At 38.3% G+C, this 12,449-nt stretch overlaps 1 protein-coding gene across 1 annotated transcript; it reads left to right on the top strand.

Moving 5' to 3' along the window:
• Positions 1-58: 58 nt before the first annotated feature.
• On the top strand, positions 59-5,773 carry GPATCH3 (G-patch domain containing 3). The gene is given in 7 exon segments (XM_075195785.1): positions 59-439; positions 442-760; positions 1,238-1,650; positions 3,016-3,190; positions 3,847-4,025; positions 4,845-4,972; positions 5,063-5,773. Coding segments are annotated over 7 exon segments (1,479 nt in total). The 5' UTR covers positions 59-358; the 3' UTR covers positions 5,247-5,773.
• The last annotated feature ends 6,676 nt before the right edge of the window (positions 5,774-12,449 follow it).

Here is a 12,449-nt window from a genome sequence, read left to right as displayed (position 1 = left end):
TGAAACTGACGGCGCTGTGGAATTGGAGCTGGAAATACAACCCATTATTACTCTATGGTGTCAGGTTGAACGGGATTGGCTAGTGAGTGCAGGGTGTTCGCCAATCTCGGGATGAGTCAGGACTATTTTTAATTGGCTACGTTAATTTTCAACGACAATAACGGCTAAAGGTGATGTTACGTTGCTGACTTTCATCTGTGTGTTTTACTGAGTATCGGGTTTAGTCGGACACCCCCCCAAAGCTTAACTCCCTGCATCTCTAATCATGTAATTTAGTCAGCATGCACTGCATATGGCGCTTCACCAAAGTAAGATGGCGGACTAAGCACGTGACCAGCCTCCCTGCCCTCCCACTAAAATGGTTGCTACACACACACGGCTGCAAATCAAAATCCCTACCAAGATGGCCGACAATCACGTGACTACATCAAGTGGTTCCGGGAAATGGAGAAGCCATGTACCCCGGTTCTCTTTATTATCAGTGGAATACCGCGCCGCTTTCGTTCAGCTCAGTTGCGGTATTACTTCAGTCAGTTCACGGAGAGCGACGGCTTCGTATGTTTCCATTACCGACACCGACCGGAGCGGAGAGGGTCAGCGGCTGCCAAATGTGGCACGTTTTGTTGTCCGGTTACCGTCAGACGGGAGAGAGCACAGAGCTTCCTGCACATGTATCATGGGAAACCCTGGTTGGACCCAGCAGGGAACCAGGTCCCCGGCAGGTGCCTGATCCACAGGGTCCGAGAAACTCCGGAAAGAGGTATCTGAATACTGTTATGTATGGGCCTAGACCTTATTCTCCATTTATTATAATACATGGACGCTTGTTGGATCGTAGCCAGTTGTTGGTTATTAAAAAGGTTGAGTTTGGCTTAGTAATTTAAAAATATTTGTAGGTGAGGAAAGGAATAAATTCCCACCTTCGCATATTTAGTTTCTGTCCTGTTAATTATGTGGACACTCCTGTAGGGCAAATATTGTTTAGGTGGCAATACTAGTTCAACACTCGCCATTTAATAATGGGTTGTCCTGATAACATTTAATCTAATTAACATTTAATTTCCAGAAACAGCAAATTAGTGCAGTTGGTTTTGTTTCTTTAGAATTAAGAAATACCTCTTAAGCATAAAGATGGCTATTATGTCTTTGAGAGTTTGGGATGAACCAGACGGAGTATGGTTACCTTGTTAAACTTGCGCTAATCATCTCCTTGTGTCTTTTAATAATTCTTTCACAGACCTGCAGGACTTTCCCTATAAGACACGTCGTGAAATGTTGGAAGTCCAATGTCCCTTTACAGATGTGGAAGATGTGGAGAAACAGGTGACCTCAGCGGAGTTGCTCAGAATGTCTGAGCTTAAACCTCCAGCACTTATGCCCCAAGGAAATGTTGGAACGCCTGTGAGTGTCTTCCTGCAGCTAATACGGTCATGCCGTTTACCACCCAGACTTATTACTCGTTTGAGTCTGCAGTTTCCTGGTTCAGGGAGACGCTATGGCAAGGTCCCTTTTGTCTATGCAGGGACAGAGACTTCCAAAACAGAGGAGGGTGTGTATACTGCCACTGGACATGAGATAACCGAAGGGGGCAGCATTGGATCAAATCTGCTCATAGATGATGACACTGTGGAGCAGTCTAACTCTGAGGATGTAAGTAATGAATCGGTGATCAAGGGACCTGTGTATCTGCTTTTATCATGCTTACATTTTAAATAACTTGTTTATTGACATGGTAAGGAATTTGTTCACCGACAGCCCATGAATAGAAGAGGACTTGCAATGTTCGTTAACCAGGGATCTGCATTACACACAGACTTGTTTACATTGATACACAATAATAAATATGGATATAGTTATAGCGCTCCTCCATAAGTCGCTCAGACCGTATATATAAAGACCTCCAATAAATCCAGAGTTAGTAATTTACAAATAAAATATGCTTACATAAAGTGCTCATGGATTTACAGAGAGATGTGTGAGGTAATCTTGTTATACACTTTCCATTTACATATGACGTTACATGTAATGTAGAAAACAAACACAATATAGTGTATTACGTAAAAACCATATATCCTCCACTGTACAGAAAACCACAAAGTCCGATCAAAATAGTGGATATTCCCCAATAGTAAAACGTGTAGGAAAATGATGTATTCATCCACCATGTGCCTAGGATCGGAGGGATCCTTCCAATATTATGCTCACACGAAGGTTTCCTGGTAACTTGCGTGAGATATATACCATCAGACTTATCTTCAGACCTCAATGTAGATTATAGGAGTGTAGAGATGAAACTTCCATCATCTAGTAATATTTAAAAAAAAAAAAAAACACCTCTATGGTACAATGCCATTGTGATATATAAAAATATGTAAACTTAGAACAATAAAAATAAAATCCACATAAGAATAAATGGATATTGAACACCCTCACATGTGGGAGGGCACTCCTTCCGGAAAAAGGACAATATCAGACTCTGAGAGGAGATGTGGATCGCATGGATGTTAAAACTGTCCCTTCTCCAACAAGTACGTCCAAGCCAACTGGAGTCCCACTGAATATGAGCTTCCAACACGTTTCAACTCCTCCCTGGGGTCTTTCTCAAGACTGAAATGACTCATTATTTGCTGTAGTAGGATTACCCCTTGTTAGAAGAAAAGGGGAGGGTGAAATAGGGTAATGATATGTAAAAATTAATTGGTTGTTTTTGGTTTTTTTTCCTTTATCCATCCAGGTCTCTATACCATAATGTACTTATTTGGTAGTCTTTATACTGAGAACTAGCTTATTACAATGTTTTTAGAAAAATGAACAACGCAGATATGCTGCAAAGGTGCTGTACTGTTTACAGCATTGTCTTCTGTGTCAAACCTCTTCTGCAAAGAATTGCTCTTTTGCCACCCAGTCTGCCAATTTTCCTATGCATAATGATTCAATGTTTCAGCAAGAAAATTGAATAACTTATTTTGGTTAATATATTTAACCCAAATTAAAATCTTATTTACTTTTATTTAGGATAATGACACATGTGAGGAATGGGAGCGACATGAGGCTTTACATGAAGACGTCACTGAGCAAGAACGCTGTAAAGAACGTTTGTATGAGGAAGAGATTGAGCTGAAGTGGGAGAAGGGTGGGTCTGGTTTGGTGTTCTACACAGATGCCCAGATATGGAAAGAACAGGAAGGAGGTGAGTGCACTAAACAGGCTAATATAATTTTTTGGACTTGCTGGAAGAAGTGTTCTTGTAACGAGGTGCTGAGGTTAAAAAGGGGTTGGAAGTTGCTAAATCAATTTTTAGCTCCCACTAAATGAAAATCAAGGAACCATTTAGTACAGATGCACAAGAAACAAGTTCACCATGTACTTATTTGCCCCACATAAAAAAATAATGAATTTATTATTTGCATTTAAGAAATCACAAGTTAAGTCTTTGCTGCCTAAATTTGTAAATATGCTTAAGCCATATACAACTTACAAGGTGCTACATTAGCTATTTGCAATACGCTTTATTATTGTACGTTGTGATAATTATTTTTTGGATTTGACTCCGCTTTCCCACTACAACAGCCTTTATTGTTTCTAATACCTGTACCCCATCAGCCATTTGTTCTTTAAATGCTTCTGTGGGATGCCCCCTTTCACACATCTGGATATCTCATTGTTGCACGGTCAGCATCGTGAAATTGCTTACATGCAGCAGCTTTTTGCTCAGAAGCTGCCCTCTAAAAGCATAGAGCGGCCTTCAACAGATAGCCAAGAGCAATATACAGGCACTCCTGCGGAACACTTCCAGTGTCACAGTAGATTGCCACAACCTCATTTACAACACTATTTTTTTCCCAGATTTTGATGAACAGACTGCTGATGATTGGGATGTGGATATGAGTGGTTATTATGAGTCTGGTGCTGGAGATAAAGATGCCAAAGATTTTTTAAAGATGCGACTAGAGACAAGGAGGCGAGATGGACTGGATGCAGCAGAGAAAAAAAATGGCCTTGGTAATTTTGAACGCTATACAAAGGTTAGAACAGAATTCATATCACAGCTCTTCTCTAAGAATTACATGATTTTTGCGTATTAAGTACTGTTACTCTATAGTATAATTTATTAAAAGTCTAGTCTACTATCTGCTGGTAATCTTACTAATAGACATTGTAGTCCTCCTTTTGTAGGCGAAGTTTATAGAGAATAACCGATGTCCGAGGACAATAACTTGCACAGTAAATATAAACACAATCTCAAATTCTCACAAGGTATAGAAACCTTTATATTTCTGATGACTATTAGCCCTCATTTACTTAGGGGCAACCTGTATTTTGGGTCACTCAATGGAAAACCTCATTTGTAAGGCAGCTGAGCTTACTATACGAAGTTGTACATGGTGGGAATGGGGAACTGTATAATGTCGTCGCCATTGTATTATTTTTACAATTTCATTGTGAGGTTTGTAGAGTTCAAGGGTACTATTTATGAAGCATATAGTTGCCAAAATGTTTCCACATGTTTATGGCAATTTTTAGTTTGTGGCTAATTTATGACCTGTCTAATGCAGGTGATATCACAGGTATCTCCTACGTTAATGAAAGAACCGTTGAACACTGCCGCCTCCATAGACCCATAGTGGCGTTGGGGAATGATTCTTATCGGGTAAAAAAAAATGCAGGCAATGATAAACAGGCCCCTAAATAACAAATTTGTATCACTGAATGAACTTGATCATTGTGAAATTTATGATGAGCACTTCTTGGTATAATATGCTATGCTTGTGTGCTGTGTTGTGTATCTTACTCACCTCTTATGGTATAGTAGACACTCCCAGAATTCATAATTTTCTTGCCAGGGAGTTGGACGAAAGCTAATGGAGCGTCAGGGGTGGACTGAGGGAGATGGACTTGGTGCCAGTGGTACAGGAATGCCTGAGGCTTTGGAGAATGAAGGACAAAAACCAAAATGCAGGCGTGGCTTGGGGTAAGTCTAAAGTCACAAAGTTAGATTGAAAATGGACTGAAGTTGCTGCATTTATTTGGATTTGTAATATCTGGTCATGTTCTTTTATAGGTATCATGGGGAAAAGTTGTCAACTTTCTGCCTAGGGCAAAAGAAACCGATGCATTTAATCTCTACAGTATATGATCAGCCACAAGAGGAGGATATGGGGGACACTTTATTGCGACGACAACAGCACCGTGCTATGAAGTATCGGAGCAATCAAATGACTTCCAAGAGAAAAAAGGGATTTTGATGGTCTAAATTAGAGTTTTTAATATACGTGACACTACAGCCTGTTGAAATTTTAAAATATTGCAAATTCTAGCAAATACATATTAACATCCTACAGTACTTTTTGTGGAGAATTTCAAACCTTATGTGTTTCACGGATTTCAGATATGGGACTTTAGCTTTTGCACCAATTTTTTTTTTTTTTATTTATGCTCAGGGTTTTTTTTTTTTTGTATCATCACTCAGTTATTGGTAGAATATTTATTTTGTTTGCTTAAGTTATATTAATTAAGGATGTGCAGTTCATTGCATCATCTGATTAAAACATGCCATATTTAAGTATTGTGCATTTCAAATCATACAAATGATACTGTTTCTCTTGTCTACGAATAACATTTTGTGAGATAGGGAAACTGCTAGTATACCTACAAACAAATATGCTACATTTTACTGACCTCTGTCTCAAGGATCCACCTTTGTTTTGCTAGTGGTTTTCTATTGTTACACATGGTAACGTCCCCTGGAAATAAAATTCTAAGATTTTTTTTTATTATCTTAGTCTACATACACGATATGGACAAAAGTATTCGGATGCTTAACCAAACTGTTTCCAGAAAGTCGGAAGCATAGCATTGTCCAAAATAACTTGGTTTGCTGAAGCATTTAGTTTGCGGTTCACCGTTTTTGTGCTTGCGTTAATGGCAGTAGACGTTTGGAACTCTTTAGTTATGGAATCAGCAGAGTGTTGACGACTTTTGTGCACCATGCACCTTAGCAGTCGTTGACCCTACTCTGATTTTATGTGGTTTTCTGCTTCGTGTCTGAGTTGTTGTTCCTAAATGCTTCCTGTGACAGGGTGGACCGCCTATATCACCCTGTCTGTTGTTGCTGGGAAACAGCTGGACTTACTTTGCCACTGTTCCCTTTTGTTATCCCAAATGCGCCCTCTAACTGCAGTAGGAGGGGCTTACAAATGCCACCACTGGACTCCTTACTGACATCCAGTATTGGGTTTCTTCTGGGTAACTAGCACTGCTAATGTATCCTGTTACTGGTGTACCTGGGCTGGTACTCCTGATCTCTTCCTATGCATCAGGGGTGCTGTGGGTGGATCGCCCCTGGCCTATCACACTGACCAGAGCTGCTGGGTAGCGGGCAGAGCGGTGGTACCGGAAAAGCTGGGTCAAAACTTCAGAAACAGCCAGGAACGGGTTAGATTTTGGGTCTCATCTGTAGGTCACATGAATAGAGACGTTTTCCAAGCAGGTCTTTGAAGCAAGTGATGTTTATTTGCTCGCACTGGTTGAAAGCAGCAGGGGCAGGTCGGATAAATCAAGAAAGGAATTTTCAATACAAGACAGGGCTTTTTATACCGATTTGAACACAGCCTCATGGGCTATTTTTAGAATCAGGATGCAATTAGTTTACCCAAACATGGATTTACATGCAATGCAAAGCTAACAATATTTACACTTCTCTGTTATGTGCTAAAACTTGATGCTTGCATTATCTGAGATCCAGTAATGCCAGGCAGTGGCCCCCTGCTGGGTATACAGACTAAACAGGTTTTTATCACTTCACATAAAGACTTAACATTTCCTTCTATCAGCAAACAGACTTCCTCTAGCAAAGATACAAACTCAAACAATGACACTTGCATACAAAACACAAACCAATGTAACATAAGTGCATTTCAAATTATACATTTGTTCCTGTACTTCTGGTTGAAATACATTTCTACACTAAATTATTTCTACATGATCCAGCCCCAAATAAGTTATTTATCTGTGATCCAGTCACACTTCCACTTTCTAATAATATCACAGCTGACTGTGGAATATCTAGCAGGGATGAAATTGCACAAAGTCTTATTGCAAAGATGGCATCCTATCACAGTACCACGCTTGAAGTCACTGAGCTCTTCAGAACAACCTATTTTGTATCACAAATGTTTGCAAATGGAGACTGCATGGCTAGGTGCTTGATTTTATACACCTCTGGCAACGGGTCTGATTGAATCACCTAAATTCAATAATTAACAGGGGTGCCCATATACTTTTTTTTCCATATAGTGCATATTAAAATATGCTTAACCCTGCACGCTAAAGGTAAACATTAAAGTCGCTCTTACAAACCTATTACATAGATGGTGTCTTGTACCTCTCCAACATTAGTTTTATCTTCTGTAATCTGCGCTTATGTTTTGGTGATTTTTTTTTTTGTTTTTTTTTAAACTTATAGATTGTGTCACACAATAAACAGGCATTCGGCATTAACCCTAGAGGGTAGGAACAAATTACAGTGTGAAACGGGAACCAAAGCATAAAGGTTATGTCCATTTAGGGTGGTTACACAAAATAAATAGGTTGTAGGACATTTCTGTAATAAGCCAAGAGAGAGCCTTAAGGAGATGCAAGGAAGTGTGGCATTGTATACAGTAGTAAAGGCAGATTATAAGCTTGCGAGCAGGGTTCTCTTTCCTCTCTGTATGTATTACCCAGTATTGTTTTATTAATGTTTGTTCCCAATTGTAAAGCGCTACGGAATTTGCTGGCACTATATAAATAAATGATGTTGATGAAGGGTGTTGAGACCGGGCTCCCTGGTGTCCAGAGAGCATACCAAATAGATCATCATGCGTCAATCAACCTGGGCTGAGCTGTTTTCAGGAAAAGGGCCAAAATATTCTGAATTAGTGCAGGTGGTGGGTTGGGGCCTGAGGGGCCATTGTAGGTGAACCAATCACTCCAGATTTGGGAAAATGTATGGGTTTTCTTGTTTAGATATGCTGAAATTTTCTCCATGGATACTAAATACTAGATTTTAGCGAGAAGTTGCTGTCTACGAGGGTTTGTATTTTTCCAATGTTTCGCGACCAGGCATTTTTTGGTGTTTTTAATCTTTCCAGGTTAGGTAGAGACAGGTTTATTTAAAACAACCCCAAACCGTATATAAGACCCTATCTGATCCTTTTGCATCACTACAAGATATTTCTTTGAGATAGATACTAAATGTGGTGTTCCTGGTGGCGTTTACTTCTGCTCACAGAGTGGGAGAATGAAAAGTACTGTTGTGCAAGGAACCCTTGCTGATTATATATGCAACTAATATGTTACCTGGAGACAATCCACTGTTTCTGCCAAAAGTAATATCTACATTCCACATTAATCAGGAGGTCATACTACCATCCACAACCTAGTGATGAATCATTGGGCTTTGCTAAAGCAATTTCCATATATTTATCTAGGATGGAGGGATTAAGAAGCACGGGGCAACTTTTTGTGATTTCTACAGGCCCTTGGAAAAGGTGTGCTTATTTATATAAAATAAAAAAGAATAGGGTGTAAGTTGCCAGAGGTACTGAGAGCCACTCAAAGTGGACAGTGGCAACATCTTTGGCAAGAAAAACTAAAGTTTCAATGACAGAATTTTGCAAAGCCGCTGGATGAACATCTATCCACATATTGGCTAGTCATTATCTGGATGTCTTTTTCTCTATTGCATCTCAGTTTGGGAGACATGCTTTCCACACAGCCATTGAATAAATTCTTGATAATGCAGCAAATGTGGCTAATTTTAAGGAAATCACAAATGTGCTTTTATCTCCTCCAACATCCTTTTGAAGTGTGTAGGAATCTCAGCTAGATCACCATTACAATGCTTTGTAAATCTAAGACAACTTTTCATTCATCGGAATTTACAATGTATGGCATCTCAATGCATTACATATTTAGTATGACTTCTTAACTGTAGCTGTGTAATTTAGCTAAGCATTAACACAACACTTAAATTTTTCCGTAGATGTACAGTATTCTGAGTGAATATATGCCAAATATACAACCATAATTTAACTTTTCAGTCTAAGTAATAGCTCCAATTTAATTTCACACGAGACCCCCACAACCACGAGGCTACACCAAAATGGCACCACCGTGAGGCTTCAACAAAATGGTGGCATTACTGCCTACGTCTCCCAGTAGTCTATGCAGTTGTAGGAGAAGAAGAATGTGAAGTGAACAGAGTTAAGGAAGCTAGTTCAATTTGTTTGTTATCCTGCCTCCAAGCGAGGAAGGAACATACACTCTAGTTGTCTCTACTGTAATAGTGCCGTTCCAAGCAAAGAGAATTTATGTACACTATTTACTATTAATTCTATTTTTGTGTAGTTCACTGTCATGACACAGGTCTTTCCCATTTACACTTTCCACAAAGACTATTGGGAGGCAGAACATTAATAATATAAAAATGTTTGTGTCTTTGTTAGAATACAGGTTAAGGAGAAAGTTTCTACTTTTTATGCGTCAAGAGGTTGTTGGATCTTGGGCTGTATGTGATATAATCTCAATTACTATTAAAAAAAAATTTGTTCTGGAGATTGTCAGGCTCTATTTGACACCTGAAATGTTTCATGGAAGAGATCTCTTTCTTAACCTTCCATTCCGGAAGTGGAATTTTCTCTCTCAACTGCCTCTCTCTTGATCCCTCTGGGGAGTAAATGTGAACTCACACATGCTAATGCTGCCAGATGGTTATTCTTAAATTTGGCCACATACATGGGTATAAAATATTGTATTGGGTATACTTAAAAACCCCAAAAATTATTGATGCATAGGTACAGTAAATTCACATCAAATATCAGTACAATACACATGATACAGAGGCCTCAAAGTCTTTTAATTTTCAATACATGAAATAAAGTAAACCTCAGATTTCAATATTCAGAATTGTAGAAACCCAAGTAATTCAACTGTGTGAGTAAAATATTCATCTAACACATTGTTTCCCAAACCCAGTCCTCAGGGACCCCAAACAGTGCATGTTTTCCATATCTCTTTGCTGGAGCACAGGTGTACTCATTACTGACTGACACATTGTAACAGATCAACAGGTGGTGCTAATTATTTCACCTGGAAAACCTGCAGATAGGACTGGGTTTGAGAAACACTGCTCTAACATAAAACAGATGAAAACAAAACATGTTAAAGTCTAATCAGGTCCCATTTCCATAAGTATTCCAGTCCTCACCATAATATTGGAATGTCTCATGTATGTCCACCCATGGGACATTTTTGGTATGGTCAGCTAACCTTTTAATTTATATTCAAATAGTTAAGCTAAGATCAGTAATCCTGCTACCTGTCTATGTGACATCCATGTTACATCTCTAAATTCCTTAATTACAGTTCATAAGTCTCCCCTGGAAGGCTGCTTATAAATCCCAACAAGAAAAACATGTTGATCATCCTCTCTTTATCAATTAAAGCAACTGCTTTATGCATTGTCAGAAGACTCAAGACATCAGTGTACATGATATATCTTTGATGGGACTATCTACCATTACACAATGAGTTTTGCTAGCTGTCAAGAAAATCAATTTTTACTATATGAGGGATAAGCTTTATTTGCATTTGAGGAAATGATTGTTGGTCTTGTATATGATACTGTGTTGCCCATTGAAGGATGATTGCACCTTTTCACCCTCTCCAATACATCCAGGAGGTCCTCAGTGTAGGATATTCTAAAAAAAATATTTTGCAACACCTGAAAAGTATTTTAGAAAGTATCAAAATCAAAGTTCCATAAATTTACTATATATTTCGGGTATGCCGTACATTAACCTTTTGGCTATTTGTATAATGTCATCAAACTTATTAGGTCTTGATGTGGCTTGTAATATCATGTCAGATTGTTTGACGTAGATAATTTAATTGTAACAAAAATACAGTAGGAGCCAACACGTATTTTATCAGAAGGTTGTGGCATAACATTTTATCTGTGCTTTCATTATTGATCTCCATAAATTGTATACCTTTCGATTGCAGTGAGTATCTAGACTCTGTAGGATAAAAGAAAACATTTCTACATCATTATTATGCCTTTTAAAAAATTGTTTTGCTTTATGTGAGATGGTAATTATTTACAGGTGTTGTGATTTATTGCAGGTAGAGAGGCCAGTGATATAAACTGGTTGTGAAAATGTTAATTTGTTTAGGTATCTTGAGGAGGCAAGCAAGGTTATATCTTGTCATATCTGGAAAATGTAGTCCCCCTAAATCAGAGATGCCCAAGCTCATTCCTCAAAAGCTACCAACAGTTCATGTTTTCAGGATTTCTATAATCATACACAGGTGTGTTTATCTATTTTTCTGGGTCAGTAATCACCCCACCTGTTTTTGCAGACAGAAATCCTGAAAACATGACCTGTTAGTAGTTCATGAGGACTGGGTTTGAGCACCTCTGCCCTAAATGGTAAGATAGCCTACATTTTTGATAGGAAATGTAGTTTTTATTATGCAAATAGGAGATCCTTTACATGTACATGTTTAAGAAAATAAATCCTGCAAATGAAATAATCTTAATTAAAGCAGCTTTCTATGCCAAAGGTAGAGAAACTCATTTGAAAATCTTAACCATAAGGGGACTAATATTGTTAGCATACAGGTCAGACAACAGGTGATATCTTAATTCTAAAATATGTAATTAGTTGTCCAGTTTCACAGATAGCAGGTCTATCAGAGCATCCCTATCCTGTAGCCATTGCTTCAAATTTTAACAATGTTCCAATTTGTTTAAGCAGTTTGAATATATCTGACATTGCTTTCCTCATGTTAGAAGCAAAGAGGAAAAACTTCTTCCAAAATAGTGCAACTCCACTGAGCCAATACTTATTCCTTGGAATGTTTGTAAATCTCAAAAGACATATTGCTTGAGGTTCTATAGATTGCATAAATAGCAAGTGGAAAGCATCCCTGAAAGGTTGACAGTAACATACCTTCCAATAAGTACATGACAATAGGGAAATAAGTGCCACATTAAATAGATGGTAGTATCAGATACATAATATATACAGAGAAAAAACGAAACCACATATATGTAACAGAACATGAGAGAACTTTAAAATTCTTACAAAAATACAAAATTTATAACCCGTTCTTGATTTTCCCCAAAAAAAGTGTAGCCATAAATAACAAAGTACTTAACCTAACAAAAGAGCAAAAGGAAGAAATTTGTAACTGTGCCCATTATACATATTTAGATAAATGAAAGATAATTTCCCTCCCCATCTTTGACTTAATTCCCCATTAGCATGAAGATACAACCTATTTCACTTAGATTCATTGTTACGCTTCTTTAGTTTTCTCAGACTCCGTTAAGTACTGTGGTCTGCATAAAGTGTCCATAATGATGTCATCAAATAGAGACAAAAAAGAAAAAGAGACCATGC

This window comes from Mixophyes fleayi, chromosome 2 (assembly GCF_038048845.1).
Source record: "Mixophyes fleayi isolate aMixFle1 chromosome 2, aMixFle1.hap1, whole genome shotgun sequence".
In the NCBI taxonomy this organism is placed as follows: domain Eukaryota; kingdom Metazoa; phylum Chordata; class Amphibia; order Anura; family Limnodynastidae; genus Mixophyes; species Mixophyes fleayi.
The sequence above is the reverse complement of the archived record's forward strand: the minus strand, read 5'-3'. Positions and strand labels throughout refer to the sequence as shown.